Consider the following 25,389-nt stretch of genomic DNA (forward strand, 5'->3'; position numbering starts at 1 on the left):
TTTTTCTTAAAGTATATTTATTTCTTGTACATTTTCAAATTTGTTGGGTATAACGTTGCTCATAATATCTTCTTATCTGTTTGATATGTTCAGCATCTATAATGCTATCCCCTTTTGCATTCCCAATATTTATTACTTGTACCTTGTCTCTTTATCATTCTTACCAGAAGTTTGTCAAATTCATTACTCTTTTTTAAAAAACTAACTTTTGACTTCTAGTCTTCTATTTTATTATTATCTATTTTATTAGTTTATGTTCTTTATTACTTCCCCCTTGCTTTCTTTGCTTTCATGTTTCTGTTCTTTTTCTAATATCTTGAGCTGTAATCATTGCTTATGAATTTTTACCTTTTGCCTCATGAGTGCTTCTTAGATGTTATAAATTTTCCACCATGTACTGACCTAGCTTTATCATACAAGTTTTGATAGATAGATTATTTTCACTATTATTTAGTTCAAAATATTTTCTAATATTCGTTATCATTTTTTTCTTTCAACCCATTATTTATAAGTACATTTCTTAATTTCAAAACATACAGGGACTTTTTAGTAATCTTTTTGTTAATTATTTCTAATTTTCATAGATGTATCTCCTCGAAACAGTGTATAATTCTGTTTAGAGCATTTAGTTTACATTCAATGTAATCTAAATTTTTTTGGCAGTTGTTTCCATTGTATTAGCTAGTGCTTTCTATTTCTCTCTTCTTTGCTTTATTTCTTTTTTCTTTTCTTTTTCATCTTTTTTATTGACTTACTGTTTTTCTTATCATTCCACTTTTCTACCAAACATTTGAAAATTAAATACACTGCATTCTTTTAGTTGCTACCCTAGAAATTATACCATGAATACTTACTTTAAGAATGTCTGAAGTTATTCAAAGCCTTTATCTTCATGCCAGGTAATACAAGAAACTTAGAAATCCAACTGATCAGTTTTTTTTTTTTTTTTTTTCGTGGATCATGCTTTGGTGTTGTATCTCAAAACTTACTGTCAACCCCAAGATCACATAGATCTCCTCCTGTGTTATCTTCTAGGAGAGTCCCTGGATGGCACAGCAGTTAAGTGCTGGGCTATTAACCAAAACGTTGGTGGTTTGAGTCCACCCAGAGGCTTCTTGGAAGAAAGTCCTGGCAGTCTACTTCTGATAGGTCACAGTCATTGAAAACCGTGGAGCACAGCTCTACTCTGAAACACATGAGATCTCCATAAGTTGTAAGGGACTCGATGGTAACTGGTTTTTTACCTTCTAAAATTTTATCGTTTTGTATTTTATGTTTAGACCTAAGATCCATTTTGAGTTCATTTTTGGGAAAGGTGTAAGGTCTGTTTCTGGATTTACTTTTTAGCCTGTGGGTGTCCAGCTGTTCTAGCACCATTTATTAAAAAGACTGTCATTTCTCCATTGAAATTGCCTTTTGCTCCTTTGTCAAAGGGCAATTGACTATATTTGGGCTCTCTATTTTGTCCCGTTGATTATTTGTTTATTCTTTCACCAGTACTACAGTGTCTTGATTACAGTAGCTTTATAATAAGTCTTGAAGTCAGATAGGTAACCTTAGTTTTCTTTAGTCTGGGAATTTTGAAACTAACTTGAATGTGGGAAGGGCAGATTATCCTGGTTTCTTCTGTCTCTACCTCTTCTCTTTCACCTCCACGGTCAATCATCAAGCCTGTCTACTTCTACCTCCTTAATGTTTTCAGATCCTTTGCTTTCATTCCCACTACCCCTACCTTAGTTCAGGCCACCATCACCTCTCCTGGATTACTACAACAGTTTTCTGATTAGTTGTCCTCCCCAAGCTTGTGCTTCCTCTAATCCATCCTCCACACTATGCCAGAGACAACTTTTATAATACAGATCTTGTTCTTTCATTTCACTTTCCCACCCCACCCCACCCCTGACTTAGGAAGAAGTTGGCCACTGGGATTTTCTGACCTGGCCCTTAGCATGTGTATGCAATCTCATTTCTCATCACTTTCCATTTTTTACTACTCTCATTTACTTAAGAAAATTTTAGATAAACTTTCATCACCTTAAGGTCTCTATAATAAGAATGAGAAATTAATATTACCAGTACTGAGAGTCAAAATGATGTCCAATGCACCCATCCCTTTGAAAACAGCTGCTAGATAATCAACCCACCTGTCACTTCTCTTTGTTAAACCATACGGCAATGGTTGGGGGTGGAGGAAGAGATACTATAATAATTGCTTGGCTCTCATACAGCAAGTAATTATACACTTTAAAGACAATAGCAGTTAATACAACGGACAAAAATCCCTGCCCTCAAGGAGCTTTCATCCTAGTAAGGAAGGAAGACAATAAAGAAGATAAATCCCATGTATGATAGATGATAAGTGCTAAAAAGAAAAATAAAGCAATAAAATAAAAGGGAATAGATCATGTATATATTTGAGGGAGAGTCTGATTTTAGAGGGTCAGCAGAGATAATCATCCAACTCGTTGCCCTTTCTGTACCTTCATCGTGCAGCTCAAAGAGGCTGGAGAAAAACGTGACGTATAGGTGGTCTCATTTTAAATTCAAGATCATCAAATGGGTCCTTAATGCTACCAAGCAATCCTTCTATGTATTCTGCTCTTCTTAGTGACTATTTCATATCTTCTGTCTCCTATAATCTTTTAGAACTCCTCCCTCATCACCACTTTGGGGTCATAACCTCCACTCCCATTCCAATGAGAAAAGAAGCAATCAGAAGAGAGTTCCTACAACTCTTATTCCTGCATTTATATCCCTACGTGCATCTGTATCCATATATTCTGATGTAACAATGGATAAACTGTTCATGCTCCAGTATAAGACCAAGCTTTTCATTTGTCCCAAGATCCCATCTCCGCTTTGCTCTTCTGCCTTCTTATTCAGTTCTCAACTAAAATATCAAGAATCTTTGTTGAAAACAGATGTCTATAAAGTTAGAATGTCTAACGTACCAATATGAAGCAGTTAACTGCCCTAAAAGAAATATAGAGAGATAATCCACAGGAAAAGCTACTTAAAACCAAACAACCAACCTTCTAAGGAACATTCCTACTTAAACAAAATCTTGTTTTGTAAATTTAATTGGACTTTCCACCAGTGCTGGAACACCAGCAGATCACATTAGGTATCAAAGACTGTACTAGCCTAAATAGTCAAGGAACAGTTGTATTTTGACTCCAGCTGTACACTTGAATCCAGTAAATATAACTAGGATTTTTGCTATCTTTATTTTAGTTTCAAAGCTTACTGCCTTTGCTGTCCCTCCCTAAAAACCAATCTTGGTAGACAACCTTCCAAGCCCTAAATGAATTAACATTACCAAATTTTCAGTAAGTTAGTGATTTTTTTTTTTAACCTCTTATAAAAGGAAATGAAATAGTTCCTTTAAAATCAAAGAATGATACCGTCGATATACTACATGGGTAAGATTATTGTTTTCCTTAAGTTATTGTAAAAATGGCTTGGAGGTGGTATCTGATCTTCCCGAACTTCTTAAAGAGGAAGAAAAATTAAGACCAATAGACCAAGGCTGATTCATATGAAACAGAGATCAGGCATGCCTCCTCTTTCTACAGTCTTTACCAATTCTAACACCAACTGCCCCTCCCACGGCACTATCTACTTCTCTCCTGGGTTCAATAATTCATTGCAATGGCCACACAGAACTTACAGATGATACAATTATGGGGTTTATAGGGAAATAACAGTTATAATTCAGGCTGAGGAACACTCAGAATACAGTTCTTCCATCAGGACAGCCTCTTCCCAGTCGTGCTTGCAGGCAAACCTCTCCCTGGCCCGCTGCCTCTGCCCAAAGGCACTCAGCTTTCTCGCTCTGTGAGCCAGGAAGCCTGTCTCCTGCTGCCAGGTGTCTGTTGTCAGGTCTTTGCTGCTGGGTCTCACTGTCTTCAGTGTTACAGCTCTTTCTCTCCCTCTCCCCTCTCCCCTCTCCCCTCTCCCCTCTCCCCTCTCCCCTCTCCCCTCTCCCCTCTCCCCTCTCCTATAGAAATCAACATGCTGGATCCAAAGGATATGCTAGCTCCTGGCTGTTCTTCCTTGGTGGTGGTAGGATCCTCTCTTTACCACCTCTGGGTTGGCTCATTTCAAGCCCAGTGGCTATCACACCGTCCCGCCCAGTCACTTGGGTGAGAGTTACAAGACCATGGCTAGAAAGGCCACACAAAAGTGATACATTGCACAGCAGTTATGCTTTTTTCAAAAATAAATTTTAACATCAATACAAAAGTAAACTAATATATTGCTCTCCTTAGAGACATTCCATTACAGTTGGGGGATCAGACTACAATGGCTACCCTAATGCAGGTTTATCCTGGTACCAAGCTTTTAACAATTTGTTCTTTACTTTTAGTGAATTAAATATTTCTTTTACCATTTCTAAGAATTTGAATTTATGGAAAACTCAATTTGCTAAGCACGTACGTTGTTCTCAAAGCTTATTAATGTTTTAAAATTAATACAGATTTTTCAGATCATCCATCTAGCACAAGTAACTGAAGGCATTATGTTCATTTCATTTTTAGTTTACATAGAATCCTAGAAAACTATATGTCTTCCCAAAATAGTCTTGGTCTTTTATGTATAAATCCTAATTTGACACCTTTTTACAATATTAAAAAAAGCAAATATAAGATTTAGAATCATATATTTATCAAGGCTTTAAATAATGAGCTATTGAAATATCAATTTTGAAGACCAAAAAATTTCTCCTAAATATGAGTGACTGTACTGCAGGAGCCAATTTGGGTATTTAAAAAGCTAAAACAGTAGATTCAAATTCCAGCTCTGCCCCCACAAATGTTTGACTATGTATCAATCACTTAATTTTTCCAAGCCTCAATTTTATCATCTGTAAAAACAAAAACTACATTGGGTTTCTAAGGTTATCTATGAAACAGTGTAAATACCAAACACCTTGGAACTATAAAGCATCATGCAAATAGAACACTATTAGAATTAGAAATAATCTATACTCAGATTTTTTTAGGTTTTTAATTGCCGTACTGTCCCTCAATTGGTAGTCCTTGAGTGCCCTTGAGATCGTTTTCAACATACTTTTTTTTTCAATTATTATCATGATTATTATAATTTTCAAGTTCAAATGGATACCAATTATTGTCATTACTTTTCTTTCTTCCCCTCTAGTTCAGTATAGTGAGTTTCTAATAAATCCACAGTAATGGCAACAAAAGTTTTAATAATAACAAACTAACAACAAAAAGTTTTTACTAAATCCTTTCTGAACGCTGTTGTTATCCACAGAAGAGAAAAAGCCAGGTGTTTCTGGCCGTTACCTTCCTTGCTTTTGTGACAATCTCCTCTTTGTTCAATGGATTAAGGCACTGTTTTCATTATGTTTAACAAGCCTCATATCCTGCGATGCTTTCGATGAGTCGAGTAAGCTGCAGAGAATTACTCAAAAGTAAATTGATTATCAGAAATAACGTAGGTTACATTTTTTACATGCTTTGAAATTTCAGATTTAGTCATATTTCTTTAGAAAAAATTTTAATGTGAGCGATTGTGCTTAATTTAAGTGTCTCGGGGCCTATGATAATTTTTATAAAATTATAAAGATGTGACAAAGCATTATAATCTAACAAGGTTTCATTGTATATATTTAGGATTTTTTATAGTAAAATCTGGTTTCCGTAGGATATGATTAACCTTTGTCTTACTATGCCTGTGTTGGTTGTTTTAAACCACTGGGTTGGAAATAAAAATACATTCCAGTGTGCTAAGGCTTTCTGCGTGTTTCTGCTATGTCACTATGTCACTAAAACTGTGTTAGTATGCTCTGACATGTCAAAACAAAAATGTTTACTTTCAAAATAGAAAGTATTTTCATTATATTTTGCGTATTTTCCTTCCTTTCATAAAAGGAATCAGGCAAACTTGAATTTGAATCCCACCAAGCTCACTACTGTCTACAAACCCCATAAAAAAATCTGAGGCCTTTATCAGTGCTAAGAGATTGTTATTTTCAAAGTAAATCATGATGTAATGAATGCATGAGACATGTATGAGACGCTTATATGCTTATTTCGTTTCTAATTGTACCAAAACATTACTAGTTCTAGAAAGCACTATACTTTAGTCAGGATTTATAAATACGAATTCTATCCCTCTTCTTTGGATATGTAAATAATACTGAAGGATATGCATAGAAATCAAGTAAAAAAATCTTTCTTCAATAAAAAATTATCTACTAAAGTATTTTTACTGACCTATCTCACCTGTTGGTCATAATGCAGTGATTATATGGCAGTCATAACGCAGGTATAATTTTTCAAATAGAAAATTAAAATTCATTCTCATTACCATGAAAATATGTGTATTACAAAGGTAGTGGCCTATCCTGGACATACTGAGTATCAGCAGTTTTATGAATGCTATGTTGTACCAACAGTGTTTGGTTAACTGCTAGATGCTACTTCTGTGTCTTTGGGGAGGAGATATTTGCTTCCTCCCCTTAGAAATGGTTTTGTTTTTAGAGTGGTTCAATGATACAACCCAAGACTTCAACTAAGTAGATCTTTTGTTAATAATAAATTATGAAATAAACTATAGAGCAATACATTTAAAAAGCAAATGGCTCATTTGATGTATTTGACTCTCCCTGTAATGGTTTCTCTATATGCCCCAAATGTGTGCATTCTGAGAGTCATATCAAAAGTGTTTATTAATAGCTTTCAAAAATGAACTTTTTTAGATTAGGCCCCAACACCCTGCCTTCTGGTGTGCCATTGTTGATTGATTAAGCATCAGAGCTTTCCCCCTGAAAATATGTCCTTTCAAAGCTTAGGGCTTGTGTTCCTTGGTCTCCAAATTAGGTTGTACTCATCAGATCTTGAAAATATTTGACAATCTCTGTTCTCTCTGCTTCATAATAAATTCTTAAAATTTGGCTATTCTTTTCCTTCTTACCTGTCTATTTTGTACAGTTAGAAAAATGTTAGAAATAAAGCCAAATACAAGTATAGCCACAAAATACTTAGGATGTTAGAGTCTCCTCTAGACAAGTTTTGCTACCTTTGGAAACCTCTGTTCCTCTGGCAACTGGCAATTAAATATGATTACCAGGTACCTGTGATTTCTTATGATCTACCTATAAGTTACTATTACCATAATTAAATGTAGCACAAAGTAATTAAAGTAATTTTCCCATAGGAAGTAATTTTTGATCTTACCAATATCAAGTATCTGAAGCTTTCTAAAAATTTGAATTCTTAATATCTTGTTTTAATTTGATGTTTAGTTTGCAAAATTGTATTAATTCATCTATAATTATTTCCTCTAATTATGTAACAGAGAAATTTGAACTGCCAAGAGGAAATAATTTTAATAAGTACTTATTAAGGTATAGACTCTGTAACTATAGTATATCTCTATTAATGTTACTTGAATGAGAAGTTATTGTTTTTATAGATTAAATCAAAAACAAGATTAGATTTGGTCTGCCAGATATCAAATATATAAAGGTGTACGGTGGTGTTGACACAAGGATAGATAATTTGATCAGAACGCAGAAATCATGTAAAATCAGGAATGTTTTTTCATGATAATGATGGCGGTATTGGAAAAATTGAATATTATTTAGAGTATTTCTTATTCTATACATAAAATAAATGTCAGATTGATTAAAGAGCTAACTATAAAAAGGAAAGTATTGGAAAAAATAAGATTTTTTTTTTTAATTAACTTGGAATGGAGAAGTCTTTCTAATCAAAACAAGAAACCCAGAAGCCAAAAAGGAAAATACTTGTTGATTTATTTAACCATAAAAATTAAAATTCTATGTGAAGAAAGATACTAAACAAATGACATACAGGAAAAGTAAAACAAAGGATTAATATGCAGAATTCACGAAGAGTTCCACAAATTAAGAAAAAGATTAGCAACCTAATAGAAAGATGGGCAAAGTATGTGAACTGACAGTTCACAAAAGCAGAAAGACAAAGCTCCTTTAAACATATAAAAGGAGGTCAACCTCACTAATCACTGAAGAAATGAAAACTTAAACAATAATTTTACCATAGAAATTGGCAAAAATAAAAGATGGCTAACGTCCCATGTCCGCAAATGCATGGGGAAACAGGAATCGTTACATAATATTGATGAGAATATAAACTGATAATTCTTTTTATAAGGTAATATGGCAGTATCTAACAAAATTTCAACCATGTGGATCCTCAATTGTGATGCAAGCTATAGGAATCTGTCCTAGAGCAATACTTGCACATGTGTAAACATTCCCTGTGAAGGTCAGGCCCTTCATCTCTTCAACCAGAGCTGTAATAGCAGCCTCCTTCACTCTGGTTTCTCTGCCATTAGTCTTCCTCCCACTCTATTCTTTCTTTCATACTGCTATCTGGGTGATTTTTCTAAAAAAAAAAAAAAATATATATATATATATATATATATATGCTCATGGCACTGCCTACATAAAGATTTCTGTTTTATTGTTGCCTATAGATTTTTCACAGTCTTTCTTCTGCCTTATTATCAGCAGTCTCTCCACCTCCATTCCTCATGTTCCCCTTGCTCCAACCTCATTGAACAGCCTCCTCCCCAAATAAACCAAACGTGCTCCGCCAACCCTTTTAGGACTCCTAGTCCTTGTATTTCATTCACTCATTATGTATTTATAGAGCAGGCACTGTTAAGCATTGAGGATATAGCAGAGACCAAAGTAAACAACTTCCCTATTTTTCTTTTTAAAGATTAGATGACAGAAGAAGAAGATGAAATTACTGAAGAAATAAATATATACATGTTTAAAATCAGACCATCAGTACTATACAGAAAATTTTAAATAAGCCAGTGTGATAATGACTGGGTGTATACTTGTGACTGGATGGACAAGGAAGATCCTGCAAGGAAATGAATCTTAAGATGAGATCTAATGAGAAAAGGATTCTGTCATTTAATGTTTACAAGAAAGAACACTCCAAGCAGAGGGAACAGCTAGTACAAAGACCCCAAAGCAGTAATACACTCAGTATGTTTGAAGTAAAAGAAATACTATGTAAAGTTAAGGCAGTAGTGGCGCAGATGGGATCAGATTTAGGAAGTGTACTGTGTTAAGCAGTGCCAGCTGCCACAGCAAACACACTCTGAAATCTCACTGACTTAACACAACAAAAGTTATTTGTTGCTCATGTTGCATGTCTAAGGCAGGTTGGTAGGAGAGCTCTGCTGGTAGAGGTGCCACCATTTTGAACACATGGTTTTCTGCGATGACTGGAAAGGAGAGGGATGGATGGAAGAGGCACACTGGCTCTTAACTAATTCGGTTTCAAGCGATACACATCACTTTTTTCACCTCTATTGATCAGAACTAGCCATGTGAACACAACCTAACAGGAGAAAAAAAAAAAATCTGGCACATGCTCTGTTAATTTGTCGTATAGGAGGCCTGGAAATGTTTGAAGACACGGAGTGTTTGGTGAACACTAATCATGTCTGGAGCCCTGGTGGTGCAGTGGTTAAGGGCTCAGCTCCTAACCAAAAGTTGGGCAGTTCGAATCTACCAGCTGCTTCCTGGAAACCCTGTGGGGCAGTTCTTCTCTGTCCTGTAGGGTTGCTATGATTTGGAATTGACTCACCGGCAATGGTTTTTAATTGTCTCTGCTACAAACGGGGACCTGATCATTTGTGAGCCAGGTTAAGGTGTTTTAAGTGTGAATGAAATCCATTGAGCAGTTTTTAAAGAAAGAGTCACCTAATCTGATTTTTGTTTTTTAAAGATCACTCTGGCTGCTGTATGAAGAATGAAAGTGAGTAGAAAAACTGAGGAACCACCATCAAGAGAGTGAAAGTATAACCCACAGAATGGGAGAAAATATTTGGAAATTCTATGTCTAAGAGACTTGTATCTAGACTATATTAAAAACTCTTCTAACTCAATAATAGAAAGACAAATAACCCAGTTTAGAAATGGGCAAAGGATTTGAGTAGACATTTTTCCAAAAAAGATAAACCAATGACTAATGTGCATGTAAAAAGATGCCACCCACCACTAGTCATCAGGGAAATGCAAATCAAAACCACAGTGAGATACCACTTTACACTTAATAACAAGTGTTCGAACCCTCATTCACTGGTGATGAGAGTGTAAAATGGTACAGCCACTTTGGAAAGCAGTCTGACAATTACTCAAAATATTATTCATAGAGTTACCATAAAAAATAAAAAGTTGCCATCGAGTCAGTTCTGACTCATAGTGACCCTATTAGACTTTAATCTTTACAGGAGCAGACTGCCACATCTTTCTCCCACCACCAATCTTTTGGTTAGCAGCTGAGTGCTTAACCACTGTGCCATCAGGGCTCCTATAGAGTACGATCCAGCAATTCCATTCCCTAGGTATATACCCACCAAAAATTGAACACAGGTATTCACACAAAAACTTGTACACTAATGTTTACAGCAGCATTTTTTATAATAGCTGAAAGGTGGAAACAACCCAGATGTCCATCAGCTGAGAAATGGATAAACAAAATGTGGCATATCCATACAATAGAAATTATTATCTAGCCATAAGAGCATGTACTAATACATATTACAACTTGGAAGAATCTTGAAAACATTATGCTGAGTGAAATAAGTGAGGCACAAAAGACCACGTATTCTGTGATTCCGTTCATATGGAATGTCCAGAAAAGGGAATCTGTAGAGATAGAAAGTAGATTACTGCTTGATTAAGGCTAGGGAGGATAGGAGGGTGGATAGTTACAGGGTACAGGGTTTCTCTCTCAGGTGATGAAAATATTCTAAAATCAACTGTGATGACAGTTACACATATCTGTGAATATATTAAAAAACATTGAATCATATACTTTAAATGATTGAATTGTATGGTATGTGGATTACATCTCAATAAAGCTGTTTTTTTTAAAAGGTAGGAACCAGTCAGAAATCTGTTTGAAGAGTCTTGTTAAGAGATGATGTTGGCTTAGGCTAAGATGAAAGAGAAATTGGATTGATCAGGGATCTTTTTTTATTAGAGGTGATAGAGCTTGTTGATGGATCGCTCGAGGAGTATGAAGAAAAAGACAGGAGTCAAGCATGATTCTACTGGTGGTTTGAAGTCCTGTTTTTTTTCTAGGGATGTCCTTCTAGGGGTGTTCTTTCCCCAGCTGGAAAAATTATTTTCTTCCTTCCAAACCCAAATGAAATATTTTTTCCCTAAGACATTCCTCATTTCCCTCAAAAGATCTTTCCTTTCCCTGTGCTCCCATACCACTCTGCTCATTCCTCTGTTATGGCACTTATTGAATTGTTGTGTAGCTTCCCTTTACATCTTTCTCACAAGGCTATGAGCTAACATCTTGCGTAGCATACAGGTGTTCCATAAAATTTATTGAGTGAATAAATGGGTGAATGAATATACAATATTCATCATTTTTATATTAAACTATAGTACATTTTATATTATTTTTATATTATTACGAAAAATGAATTGCACAGCATTTGAGCCTAAGAAGTTCTTTTCAACCTCTAAAACATTATTCTTGGCTGTACATCGGTAATATTTGGCTGTCATAACTGCTTTTTGAAAAAAAAAAGATCCCTTTTTTCCTAATTAACAGGATGAGAGGCAGCTGCAGGTACTGGCAGATTACAAAATGCGTAATTACTAAAAGTAACTGAAGCATATTATAGTATAATTCAACAGGAAAAAAAAACATCTGGCACATGCTATGTTAATTTGTCATATGAGAATCTAAGAAAGCACTTGCCGCAGCTGGCAGATCCATCATTTCCCCGAAGTGAATAGTACACCTTTTGTTTTTGATTCTCTTGTATAATATAGAATAGAGCTTTATATGATTTAATCTTCAGTCATCACCAGAAAGATTTCATGCATTGAGGGCATTTTCCCTGTGTTGTATCAGTGAAATTCTGCATGGCTCATGCTTAACTTAAACTGTGTGCTTCAGTAATAACAGGCTGATCTGAGCAGTTACAGTAATTAATTGCAATGTCTGAGATTTTGGCCCAGATTTAAACCTTTCATCCTGTCTTCAGGTACTATTGCTCTTTTATTTGTTTTATTTAAAGTATTTGTGATGTGGTGCAGTGGTTAAGCACTCAGGTGCTAACTAAATGGTCGGCAGTTCAGATCTACCAGCCACTCCTTGGAAACCTTACAGGCAGTTCTACTCTGTCCTATAGGGTCACTGTGAGTCAGAATCAACTTGATGGCAACAGGTTTTTTTTACGGGTGATGTTTTCAGAGAAACAAATGCATTGTATGGAAAACCTTGCCTTACCCTCGTAACCATACCTTGCAGTTACTATATGCAGGCATTCCCTGGGTGGAGAACAAGATCTGTTCCTAACTGGGTCTTTAAGTTGAATTTATAGGTAGGTCAGAACAGTTGCATGCAGTTGGTTCTCACTTAGCCTTACTTTAGTGCAAGAAAAGGCTCAAAGCCTTTTCAGTGATTTAAGAGCTGAACATAAAGCAAGTGAGGTGATTGTGACGAAGACTTTGTTGTGAGTAGGGGTTGTTTCAGTCATTTCAAAGTAAGGGCAAGTTTACATAACATTAAAGGAAATTAGAAGTTGTCCATAAGTCAGACGTTTGTAACCTGGGGACTTACTGTATGTCAGTGGTATTAAGAATCTAAGTACACTTAGAGTTTAAATTCTCTCTGTCTGATGGATTAGGACATCTATTTCTATGATAGAAACAGGCAGCAAAGTGCTAATTATTACTATAAAACAGCTTCTAATACTAACCTTTTTGAAATAACCTATATTACCAACTCCCTACTGAACATTTCCTTCCACAGGTACTTCAAACTCAATATATTCAAAACTATCCGTCATTTCACCCCATCCCAAGTCTTTATTTTGTCCTATACTTCCCATTTCCGTGAATGATAACACCATCTACGCAGTTGTTCAAACAAAAGTCTGGTGTCATTCTGAACTCCCTCTCACACCCGTGAATCAAGGGCTATATATTCTACCTCCTAAATATCCCTTGAATCTGCCCGTTTCTCTCCAGTTGCTGTAGTTCATGCTATCAGCATTGCTCGCCTGGATTACTGCTGTAACTCCCTAATTTGGCTACATAATCTTATTTTCTTACAATCTATTTTTACCTCTGATTTATCAGAATCATCTGATATTCAAATCTAATTATGTCATTTTTCTGCCTAGATACTTCATTGCCTCCCTAGTGTATTCAGAACATAGTCTCAGTTTGCTATCATGCTGTATAAAAGCCTCTGCAATCAGCCTTTCTTTACATTTCCAGCTTCTTTTTTCTCCCACCCTCACCTCCGTATCACTCTGTGTCCCATCTGTACTGAGCTGCTTTCAGTGTCCTAAACCTATTGTCAAATCTTATTTTCTGCCTTCACACATGGATTTGATTATCTGGAACATTCTTCTTTTCCTTCCCCTACTGTTGTCTGCCCAACTTCCATTTGTCTTTCATATATCAGCTTAAACACCTACTTCCTCTGAAAAGACAGCTCTAATCCCCCAAGCCTCTATATGTATTCCCATAGCACCATGAACTTTTTTTAGTATTTATCATCTCTATTGTAAACCTAGTAACTTTTTAGTATTTCTAGTAGTCTGTAAGTTTGTCTATGGCAGTGACTAGGTCTCCTTCCCCCTAGCACCTAGCATAATGTCTGGCATGTAACACAGTCTTCATTTCAATATTGTCATAGTTATCTAGTGCTACTGTAACTGAGATACCTCAAGTGGATAGCTTTTAACAAACAGAAATTTATTCCCTCATAGTCTAGGAGGCTAGAAGTCTGAATGCAGGTCGCCAGTTGCAGGGTAAAGCCTTCGCTCTCTTGTCGGCTCTGGGGGAAGTTCCTTGTCAATATTCACCTGATATAGGAGCTTCTCAGTGCAAGGACCTCAGGTCCAAAGGATGCACTCCGCTCCTGGCTCTTCTTGCTTGGTGATAATGATGTTCCTCTCCTTTCTGCTTGGTTCTCTGTTATAAAAAGTTAGGATTACAACATAATCATATCAGATCACAAAATGGTGGACAGTCACACCATACTGGGTAAATCATGGCCTAGCCAAGTTGACACACATTCTGGGGGATACGATCCAATCCCTAACAAATATTTATTGTATGACTAAATTGTGTAAGTCCCTAGTCATAGACTAAAATAGCACATAAAACTAGATGTTATGATAAAAATTTGCCTGATCATTTATAACTTTCTTCAAATAACTCCTTAAAGTAAGCATGCTATAAATGATTTTTATAAATAAAGCTTTATAACACAACCATTGGTTTTCCTAGCAGTAGTCTCCCAAATTTATTGTACCACTTGATGGCTGCTTAGAAAATGTAATCACTAAATAATCCCCTTGGTTCTAATATGAGAGCGAGTAGGTAGCTAAAACTTTGAAAAAGCAAGATATAGAATATTTGAAATATTACTAATTGAATGGACTACTTAACTGGTCCTCTGAAATTAACTAAAATTTACCTGCTGAAAACCACCTTCTCTGTGGCCAGGCAGTGTTCTAAGCATCTTTGAGGTTTCAGTCTGGTGGGGAGAGATAAATAATAATAAGATAAACCAACAAATAAGATATTTCAGATGTTTTAAGTGCTATAAAGAAAATAAAGGGGGCGGTGGAATAGAATAGACAGTAACAGGAATGGGGTAGGGGCTGGAAGGGTTGCACTATTTTAGAAAAAATAGTCAGAAAAGCTAACATTTAAATAGAGACCTGAAAGATGGAGAGAAAAAAAAAATTAGCTATGCAAAAAAATCCAGGAAAATATTCCAGACAGATAGAAGACCAGCAAGTACAAAGTTTCAGTGTTCAAAAGGAGGAGACTCTTGTCATTATAGTGAGTGAAAAGAAAGAATGCTGTAAGGCTAAAGAGTGAGGCAAGAATCAGATCATGAGAATCTTGTAGACTATTTCAAGTAGTTAAAGTCCCAAGTGCAGCAGTGGGGAATTACTAGAGAATTTTAACCATCCTTTTTTTTTCTTTTAGATTTTTTAAAAAGACCACTTTAGATGTGTGTGGAGAATAGACTAGAGAAGGGGGCAAAAGTGGAGTCAGGGAGACCAGATATTAGAGAATTACTGTATTCCAAGCAATAGATTATAGTGGTTTAGAACAGAGTATTTTCAGTGAAGATGGAGAGAAGTGGGCAGTTTTGAATGGACTAGTTAAGGAGGTAGGATAGGACTTTATGATAAATCAAATACAGGACATGAGGAAAAGGGAGGAATTAAAGATGACATGTGAGCTTTTGACGAGCAGCCAGGTACATGGCGATGCCTTTACTGGGAAGGAGGAGACTTGGAAAGGAATAGATAAGAAGTTTCCGTTTTAGACAGGCTGCATTCGAGATGCTTATTTTCCTAGTAGATATGTCAAGCAGGTTATTGATTATACAAGTGAAGAGCTCAGGAGAAGGGGTCAGGCTAGAGATACAATGGTCGTAAGGTTGTATTTACAGTCATGGTCTGGATAATCACTTAGGGGGCCAGCGTAGATAAAGGGAGAGAAAAATCCTGGGACCATGACCTTTAGTATTTAGAGGTCTAAGAATATCAAAGTGGCCGATCTGCCTGCTTCAACCTGTGTTATTTTTAGTTAACTGAATGAGAAAAGATTTGAAATCTCAGGATGAATTTCTTTTTTCAGTAGTCAGGTCTTTTGAAGCCACACGGACAGTTGAGATCATAATATTTGTAGTTACCATTTTGCTACATGCTAGGATTAAATATCTATTTTTTGATTCAAGGGATCTTCATTTTGCCTTTTAGTTCTTGATGTTATGTGGTTATTATATGCTTTACTAACACCTCTTGTAATTGACTGGGCTTAAGATAAGAGGCAATGTGATTTAGTTGAAAAAACATTTTAATTACAGACCGGGTATGAATCCCATTTTTTTCATTCAATGACTGCATGGCCTTAGGAACACTCAGTAACTTCCCTGAGTCTCAGTTCCTTAGCTTTTAACATGAGAATAATAACTACTTTGCAGCCTTGAAGCAAAGATTAAAGTACAGTAGCAATCCTCTCAGCTCCAGTCAGTCATCTCACCAGATAAACCGGTGAACTAAATTCCTGTGCAAAGCATGCTAACCAGTGCCCAAGGCACCGTACGTTCCCCTACCTAGCTATGTATGCTCAAGACTCGTCTTCTCTCACTTGCTTCAAGGGTCAGTTGTGTTTGTTCCCAAACCAGGCTTGCCAGTTGTACTTATTTTGGAAATATGTAGTTTAATTGCACATTAAATAGACCAGTGATACATGAGTACAAAAAAAGAAAGTCATTATTTCTTTTAAAACTGAGCTGAATGAAGGATTTGCTATTGAATTAGGTGTAGACAAACCCACTCTAAAAGAAGAGAGGGAATATTGTAAAAATACAGAAGAATTTTTCATTCAGGTTGCTTGCCAACCGCCTCTAAACTCTCGTACCACATTAATGAAACCAACACTGGAAATAATTGTAAATGACACATTATTAATATGGTTTGTATAAGAAAGACATTAAAACATTCCAATTGGTGCACGCTTGCAAAAAAAATAGAAAAAGTTTATATATCCCAGACAGAGAGTCTTTATCCTTCTTTAGATCTCAGACCTCTTAGAGAATAGGATAAAAAAAATCTATGGACCCTCTTCCCAAAGGAGTACACAGACTTACAAGATCTTGCTTATAGTTTCAGAGTGTTTGTGGACATTCCTTAGGTCCGTTCCTGAAGCCTATCTGTGGGACCACAGATTAAGAATTCTTGCGTTAGGCTCTCATCTTACACTTACTGCCACCTTGAATTGTGGTGTTGCTGATTTTAAACCTGAGGAAGTAAAGAAAGCAAACTGCAGTCAGGGTAGCAGAGATACATTCTTGAGTTTGCTGAATAATGTTAACATTAACCCACAGATGGTCTGATTTGATGACTCACCATTATTAATTATAATATCTTGTCTGTTAAAGCATTTAATGTTTTCTTAATAGATACAACATACATTGCTTTCTTTATAAATTTATTTCATAAAATTTTGCTTACGCAGAGGTAGTAAATCAATTATATTTTACACTAAACCAAAACTAAATCCATTGCCATCAAGTCAATTCTGACTCATAGTGACCATATAGGACAGAATAGAACCGCCCCATAGGGTTTCCAAGAACAGCTGGTGGATTCGAACTGCAGACCTTTTGGTTAGAAGCCATATCTCTTAACCACTGCACCACCAGAGCTCTGTATTTTACACCAGTATTTCTAAATTATTTTTTGTAAATGCGACTGTGATTTTCTTTTCTTTTTTTCTTTTGTTTTAGGTTTAAGTTTACAGAGCAAATTAGTTTCTCATTAAACAATACACAAATTGTTTTATGACATTGATTGCCAACCCCAAGATGTGTCAACTCTCTCCCCTTCTCCACCCCGGGGTCCCTGTTTCCATTCACTGGTTTTCCTGCCCCTTCCTGAGTTCTCATCTTTACTTTTGGACTGGTGTGCTCATTTAGTCTTGTATACGTGATTTAACTATGATACACATTCCTCATGTCTGTTATTGTTTGCCCTGTGGACCTGTGAACCTCGAGAGTGACTTCAGTACTGAGTTAAAAGTGTCTCCGGGGCACATACTCTTGGGGTTCCTCCGGTCTTTGTCAGACCAGCAAGTCTGATCTTTGTATGTATGAATTTGAATTTTGGTCTACATTTTTCTCCTGCTCTGTCTGGGACCCTCCGTTGTGATCACTGTCAGAGCAGTCGGTGGTAGTAGCTGTGTAACATCTGGTTGTGCTGGGCTTAGGTTGGCGAAGGTTGAGGTAGTTGTCGCCCATTAGTCCTTTGGACTAATCTTTCCCTTATATCTTTGGTTTTCTTCATTCTTCCTCGCTCCAGACAGGGCGGGACCAGTGGATTATCTTAAATGGCCACTGAAAAGCTTTTAAGACCCCAGACACCACTCACTACTGTCAGATGTAGAACATTTTCTTTATAAACTATGTTATGGCAGTTGAGCTAGCTGTCCCCCAAGACCATGGTTCCCAGCCCTCAGTCCAGTAACTCAGTCCCTCTGGGAGTTTGGATGTGTCTGTGAAGTTTCTATGACTTAAACATGAATTATATAGTGAACAAAAATGTTTGGGCCATAGTGGGCTGAGTTCCCAGTGATACAATGAGAGATTCTTCATTCTTCTCTGTTTTAAAATTAGTGGAAGATAATAATTGTATCTTAACCCTTTATACAATATGCCAGAGATTACAGAGAAAATACAGTTTCATTTAAATTTTTTATTTGGTGTAACAATACTCTTTAAGTACATAATGTCATACAGAAGCTAGCAGTGTCGTCTATCTTCCATGCCCTCTGTCAGGCTACACTTATATCATCTCTGAGAGGTAAGAATGTTTCTGTTTTTAAAGATTTCCAGGGAGCAGATTATATCGCTTACTTGTCAAATGTTTCAACTGTAATACCGCTATAAAGCTTTTTGGAAAGTCATGTAATGTTTATCCTAAATCATTCACAATATAGGGAACTCTCAATTATGTTCTCTAAGGAAGGGGAAATTTCTCATGGGTAATACAGAGTCAGATCATCCTCCCAGGGCTTTCCTTTATCCCTGCAATGAAATACCCTGACAGAGATAAGGAGTTGCAGAGCACTGACAGCCAGGCTCTAGGAAAGTCTTGGGAGGATAATGTTGGCAAAATCACTTTTCTCTTTACCCTTTGATGCCTTCTAAAATTTCACTCAAAAGGTAACAATGAGATTGAAAAAAAAGCTTAACTGAAAAGTAGTCTTTTAAGCCACTTCAAATCCTTTATACAAAGAAGTAGAACATAAATAACTAAAAATAATCTTTATCTAAAATATGTTTTTATGGTAGATTCTTAGTAACTATTTGTTGAGCAAATAAGAAATAAGATTTTCTAACTGCTGGGTTTTCTATAGAATTTCAGTCATAAATCAGTAGATACTTATCAAGCCCCTCTGTGTAAAGCACTGTGGTAGACAATACTGTAGAAACTAAAAACAATCTTTTTTTTTTTTTAATTTCCATTCCACTTGGAAGAATGAATATGTGTGTGTGTACATATATATGCATGTATACAAATATAAAAAACTATTATATAAAAAAACTAATTAGCATAATACAGGATTGCTTAATGTCTGGTACATAAAATAAATAGCAAAAGGGTTTGATGTGGGAAGAGAGCCCTATGGATTAAATGAACTGGGAAGGAGGAATGGAAAGAAGTGGCGCATGGATAGAGTCTTGAATAGACAGGGTTTTAATGGGGGAAAAAAAGGATACACGAAATGGCATACACATGAGCCTAAAGGTAATATAGTTTGTGAGAAATGGTTTATGAGAAAAGGAAAACATAATGGAAGCTGGGGGTTCCTATTGGAGGTAAAGTTGGAAAGATATATTAAACTAAATTTTAGAGGACTTTGAATGCTATTCTCAGGAATTTGTACCCTTTTTTGTCCAGTAGCAGAGAAACACTGAAAATTATTACTCAGAGCAGCAAATTATTAAAGTGGCATTTTAGAAAGAAAAATCTGCTAGTGATCTGTGGGTTAGAGAAGAAAACCACTATAATAATTGAGCACTTCTATGTGCAAATTATGGATAACATTGTGAAGAATGGGAATTCCAGGACACTTAATTGTGCTCATGCAGAACCTATACATAGACCAAGAGGTAGTCGTTCGAACAGGACAAGGAGATGCCGGGTGGTTTAAAGTCAGAAAAGATGTGTGTCAGGGATGTATCTTTCACCATACTTATTCAGTCTGTATGCTGAGCAAATAATCCAAGAAGCTGGACTACACAGAGATTGGAGGAATTGAAGGATCGGAGGAAGACTCATTAACAACCTGCAGTATGCAGATGACACAACCTTGCTTGCTGAAAGTGAAGAGGACTTGGAGTATTTACTGATGAAGATCAGTATGGATTACACCTCAACATAAAGAAAAAAAAATCCTCGTAACTGGACCAGCAAGCAACGTCATGATAAACAGAAGATTGAAGTTGTCAAGGATTTCATTTTACTTGGATCCACAATCTACACCCAATGCATTGCAGTGGTCAAATCAGCTGCAAAAGACCTCTTTAAAGTGTTAAAAAGCAAAGATGTCACTTTGAGGACTAAGGTGAACCTGACCAAGCTGTGGTATTTTCAGCTACCTTATATGCATGCAAAAGCTGGACAATAAATAAGGAAGACCAAAAAAGAATTGATGCCTTTGAATTATAATGTTAGCAAAGAATATTAAAAATACCATGAACTACCAGAAAAACGAATAAATCTTTCTTGAAAGAAGTACAGGCAGAATGCTCCTTAAAAGCAAGGATGGTGAGACTTCATCTCACTTCTTTGGACATGGTCTCAGGAGCGACCAGTCCCTGGAGAAGGACATCATGCTTGGTAAAGTCAGCAGAACATAGGAAGACCCTCAATGAGATGAACTGACACAATGGTTGCAACAATGGGCTCAAACATAGCAACGATTGTGAGGATGGTGCAGGACTAGGCAGCGTTTTGTTCTGTTGTACATAGGGTTGCTATGAGTCAGAAGTGAATCTATGGCACCAACAACAAAAACAACAACATGGGCCCTGTGCTAGCTTCCCTTGGGAGTTTTCTCTTAAGCTTGCTATGTTCAACAACAGAATAACAGTGGCTAGCTATAAATATGATCACTGCTTTCATTTTACTTCATCTTAATAGTACTTACAGATTATTTCTCATCAGCATAAAAGCACTAAATTTTACCTGTAATTACATTTGGCCTGGAAGACTGGCCGCTTTAGTGGTTTTGTTTTTTGTTTATATATATGTATGTATGTGTATATTTTGTTGTTGTTGTTGGGAATATACACAACAGAACATATACCAGTTCAACAATTGATGCAGTAACACTGATTACATTCTTTGAATTATGAAACCCTCCATTCTGAGCTGTTCCTCCCCTGCTAACATGAACTCACTGCCCCTAATGTTCCTATCTAGTCTTTCAAGTTGCTGTTGTCAGTTTGGTCCCGTATAGATAGATTTTGAATAGCATAATGCTGAAGGCAGACATTTTTTACTAGTTAAGCTAAACTATTGTTTGGTTTTAAGAAGACTTCAGGAGATATTTTTGGTTTAAGGTTTAAAGATTATCTCAGCACAGTAGTTTCAGGGTTCATCCAACCTCCATAGCTCCAGAAATTATGAATTCCATGAAAATTTGAAATTCTCTTCTGCGTTTTCTCCCTTTTGACTAGGATTCTTTTATAGAATCTTTGATCAAAATGTTCAGTGATGGTAACTAAGCACCATCCAATTCTGGTCTCATGGTAAAGGAGGCAAGTAGCCACATACTTTATTTCCTCCCCCTATTCCTGATTCTCTTTCTTCCTATGTTTCACGTGAATAAAGACCAAATATTGTACCTTAGATGACCACTCACATGCTTTTAAGACCCCAAGCACTACACAACAAACTAGGAGGTAGAATAGAAGCACTAAACACATTGTTAGGCCAATTAACTGGGAGGTCTTATGAAACCATGACCCTAAACCTCCAAACCAAGGAACAAAATCCCATGAAGTTTTTGATTGTACATAACTACTCTTTTTTTTTTTTTTTCCTTATTTTAAATGTATCACCCAACTTTTGCAAGTTCAACTTTTTATAAGTATACAACTTAAGGGTTGTATGTTTTTGTGTGTTTGGTGGCCATTTGAATGTCCTCTTTGGCGAAATGTCATTTCAAGTCCTTTGCACATTTTATGGTTAGATTATTTATCTTTTTGTTATTAAGTAATCTAAGTTTTATATATTTTTTGGTTATTAGATTTGTATCAGATATATGGTTTCTGAAGATTCTTTCCCAGTTTGTAGCTTGTCTTTTCATCTTTTTTTAAGTCTTTTGATGAACAAGAAATTTTTAATTTTTATGAGGTCTCATTTATCTATTTTGTCTTTTGCTCTTTGTGCTTTTGTTGTTATGTTACATAACTCATTGTTAAAAGCTAGGCCCAGCATTGTTGCCGCTGCATTTTCTTCTGAGAATTTTATGGTTTTTGTTTTCACATTTAAGTCTTTATCCCTTTTTTAATTTGTTTTTGGTTATGATGTGAGGCATGAATCCTGTTTCACTTTTTTGCATGTGGAAATCCAGTTTTCCCAGCACCATTTATTGAAGAGACTCTTCTTTCCCAATCAAAAACCAGTTGACCATAGATGTGTGTGTTTATTTCTGGATTCTTGATTCTGTTCCATTCATCTGTGTGTCTATTGTTATACAGTACCAGGCAGTTTTGTTTCCTGTAGCTGTATAATATGTTTTAAAATCAAGAAGTGTGAGTCTTCCTACTTTGTTCTGCTCTTCCAACATGGCTTTAGCTATCCAGGGCCTCTTGCTATTCCATATAAAGTTGAGGATTTGTTTTTCCATTTCTGTAAAGAAGGCTGTTTGAATTTTGATTGGGGTTGCATTCAATTTATAGATCACTTTGGGTAGTGTTTACATCTTAACAGTATCATCTTCCAATCTATGAACATGGAACATCTTTCCAGTTTCTAAGTCTTCTTTAATCTCTTTCAGTAGTGTTTTATAATTTTCATAATATAAGACTTTCACATCCCTGGTTAAATTTTTTCCTAGTTATTTATTCTCTTAGATGCTGTAGTAAATGGAGTCATTTCCCTAACTTCTGTTTCGGATTTCTCATTGCTGGTGTATAGAAATGGTTTTTGTTTGTTGACCTTGTATCCTACAACTTTGCTAAATTGCCGTATTAGCTGTAGAAGCTTTCTTGAGGACTCTTTGGAATTCTCTCTCTCTTTTGGTGTATATTTATAGGATCATGTCATCCATGAATAGAGATAATTTTACTTCTTTTCCAACCTGAATACCTTTTATTTCTTTTCTTGTCTTATTGCTGTGGTGAGGATTTCTAATACAACATTGAATAGAAGTGGTGAGAGTGGGCACCCTTGTCTTGCTCCCGATTTTAAGGGTAAAGCTTTCAATCCTTCCCTATTAAGTGTAATGTTGACTTTTGGCTTTCATATATGCCCTGGAATATATTGATGAACTTCCATTGTATTCCAGTCTTCTTTAGGGTTTTCACCAAGAAAGGTGCTGGATTTTATCACATGCTTTTTCTGTATCCATAGAGATGATCATGTGTTTCTTTTCCTTTGTTGCATTGACGTGGCGTATTATGTTGATTGATTTTTTAATGTTGAACCATCCCTGCATTCCTGGAATAAATCCCACTTGGTCATTTTCTTAGGCTGGGTTCTCCAGAGAAGCAAAATCAGCAAAGCATATATATATATATATGTATATATATATATATATTTTTATATATATATATATATACACATATGTGAGATTTATATCAAGGAAATGGCTCACATGGCCTCTAGAGGCTGTACATCTCAAGTCCATGAGGCAGGGAAGAGTATTCTCCTGATCCACATAGCCTCAGGGGCTGGTGAACCCAAGGTCAGCAGGCCAGGAGCAGTGCCACTGCAGGCCATGAAGATCCACGAATCTCAAGATGTGCAGCCCAAGTCCCAAGAACAGGAGGCCAGATAAACAGGAGCAAGCTGCAAGATCCGGAACAAACAAAAGTCCTGGCAAGACGAGCAGAAGGAAGTAGGCAGAGGAGGGGGGAGAGATGAAGGCTGAGGGTGTGATGAGCCACCACAGCCCCTGCCCCCCACAGGTACCACTCAGCAGATTCCATCATGGGGGTGATCACGTATCAGATTTCAACAGGGAAGTGATCACAACATTATACCACTGTCAAAACACTGAGAATCATGGCCCAGCCAAATTGACACACAATCTTAAGCATCACCACAGTCATGGTATAAACCCTATGTGACTCTTTTAATACACTGTTGGATCCTGTTATCTAGTATTTTGTTGAGAATTTTTTTCATCTGTATTCATAGGGGATATTGGCCTGTAGTTTTCTTGTGGTATCTTGGTATCAGGGTTATGTTTGCCTCATAGAATGAATTAGAGAGTATTCCTTCTCTGTCTTTTGGAACTCTAAAGAGGGTTAGTGTCAGTTCTTTCCTAAATATTTGGTAGAATTCCCCGGTAAAGCCACATGGTCCAAGACTTTTTGTTGGTACATTATTGATCACTGATTCAATCTCTTCACTTGTTATGCATCTGTTGGGATTTTGTATTTCCTCTTGAGTCAGTTTGGATAGGTTGTGTGCTTCTAAGAATTTGTCTACTTCATCTAGGTTATCTAGTTTGTTGCCGTACTTTGTTCATAGTATTGTCATAATTCTTTTATTTCTATTGGATCAGTTGTACTTTCTTCTATTTAATTTCTTATTTTGGTTATTTGCCTTACAGTCTAGCTAAAGGTTTGTCAATTTTGTTGATCTTTTCAAAGAACCAACTTCTGGTTTTGTTGATTCTCTCTTTGTTTTTCTGTTTTCAATTTTATTTATTTCTGCTCTGATGTTTGTTATTTCCTTTCTTCTGGTAGGTTTAGGCTTAGTTTTCCCTTCTCTTTCTAGCTCTTCTAGTTGTAGAGTTAGGTTTTTGATTGGCGATATTTCTTGTTTTTTCGTGTAGGCATTTATTGCTGTAAGTTTCCATTTGAGTACTGCTTCACTGCATCCTATAAATTTTGGTATTTGTACTTCCATTTCCATTTGACTGTGAGAAATTTGAGATTTCTCTTTTGATTTCTTCCTTGACCCATTGGTAATTTAATAGTGTGTTGTTTAATTTCCATACGTTTGTATATTTTCCAGGTTTTTTTTTTTTTTTCTGTTAATTAATTTCTAGCTGTACTCCATTGTGGTCAAAGAAAATACTTTGTATGATTTCAGTCTTTTTAAATTTATCAAGTAAGATTTGCTGTGTGACCTATCCTGAAGAATGATCTATATGCACTGAAGTAGAATGTATATTGTTGTTGGGTGGAATGGTCTATATATGTCTGTTAAGACTAGTTTGTTCATAGTGCCATTCAGGTCCTCTGTTTCCTTGTCCATCTTCTTTCTAGATGTTCTATCCAAAATTGAATGTGGTGCTTTGAAGCCTTCAACTATTACTGTAGTGCTATCTGTTTCTCACTTCAGTTCTATCAGTATTTGCTTTATATATTTAGGTGCTTTCCTATGTTGGGTACAAATATATTTATGATTGTTAAATCTTCTTGATGAATTGACCCTTTTATCACTATATAATGCCCAGCTTTATCTCCTTTAACTGACTTTGTCTTAACATCTACTTTATCTAATCTGAAGGTTGCCACCCTAGCTCTCTTTTGATTATTATTTTCATGGATTTTTTTTTTTTTTTTTTTTTGTCCTCTCACTTTAAACCTATAT

General features: G+C 36.1%; 1 protein-coding gene across 3 annotated transcripts in view; it reads left to right on the forward strand.

Moving 5' to 3' along the window:
- The window catches only part of SCLT1 (sodium channel and clathrin linker 1), a 224,926-nt gene that overhangs the window by 184,359 nt on the left and 15,178 nt on the right, over positions 1-25,389 (forward strand). Inside the window, exon 19 of one of the 3 annotated variants that reach the window (XM_064285323.1) lies at positions 9,768-25,347. The exons of the other annotated variants lie outside the window; for them this stretch is intronic. Coding sequence (XP_064141393.1) covers positions 9,768-9,795 — 28 coding nt within the window. The 3' untranslated portion in view covers positions 9,796-25,347. Of the gene's footprint in view, positions 1-9,767; positions 25,348-25,389 lie in introns of those variants that run through there. 3 annotated transcript variants of the gene reach the window in all.

This window comes from Loxodonta africana, chromosome 5 (genome assembly GCF_030014295.1).
Source record: "Loxodonta africana isolate mLoxAfr1 chromosome 5, mLoxAfr1.hap2, whole genome shotgun sequence".
Taxonomy (NCBI): Eukaryota; Metazoa; Chordata; class Mammalia; order Proboscidea; family Elephantidae; genus Loxodonta; species Loxodonta africana.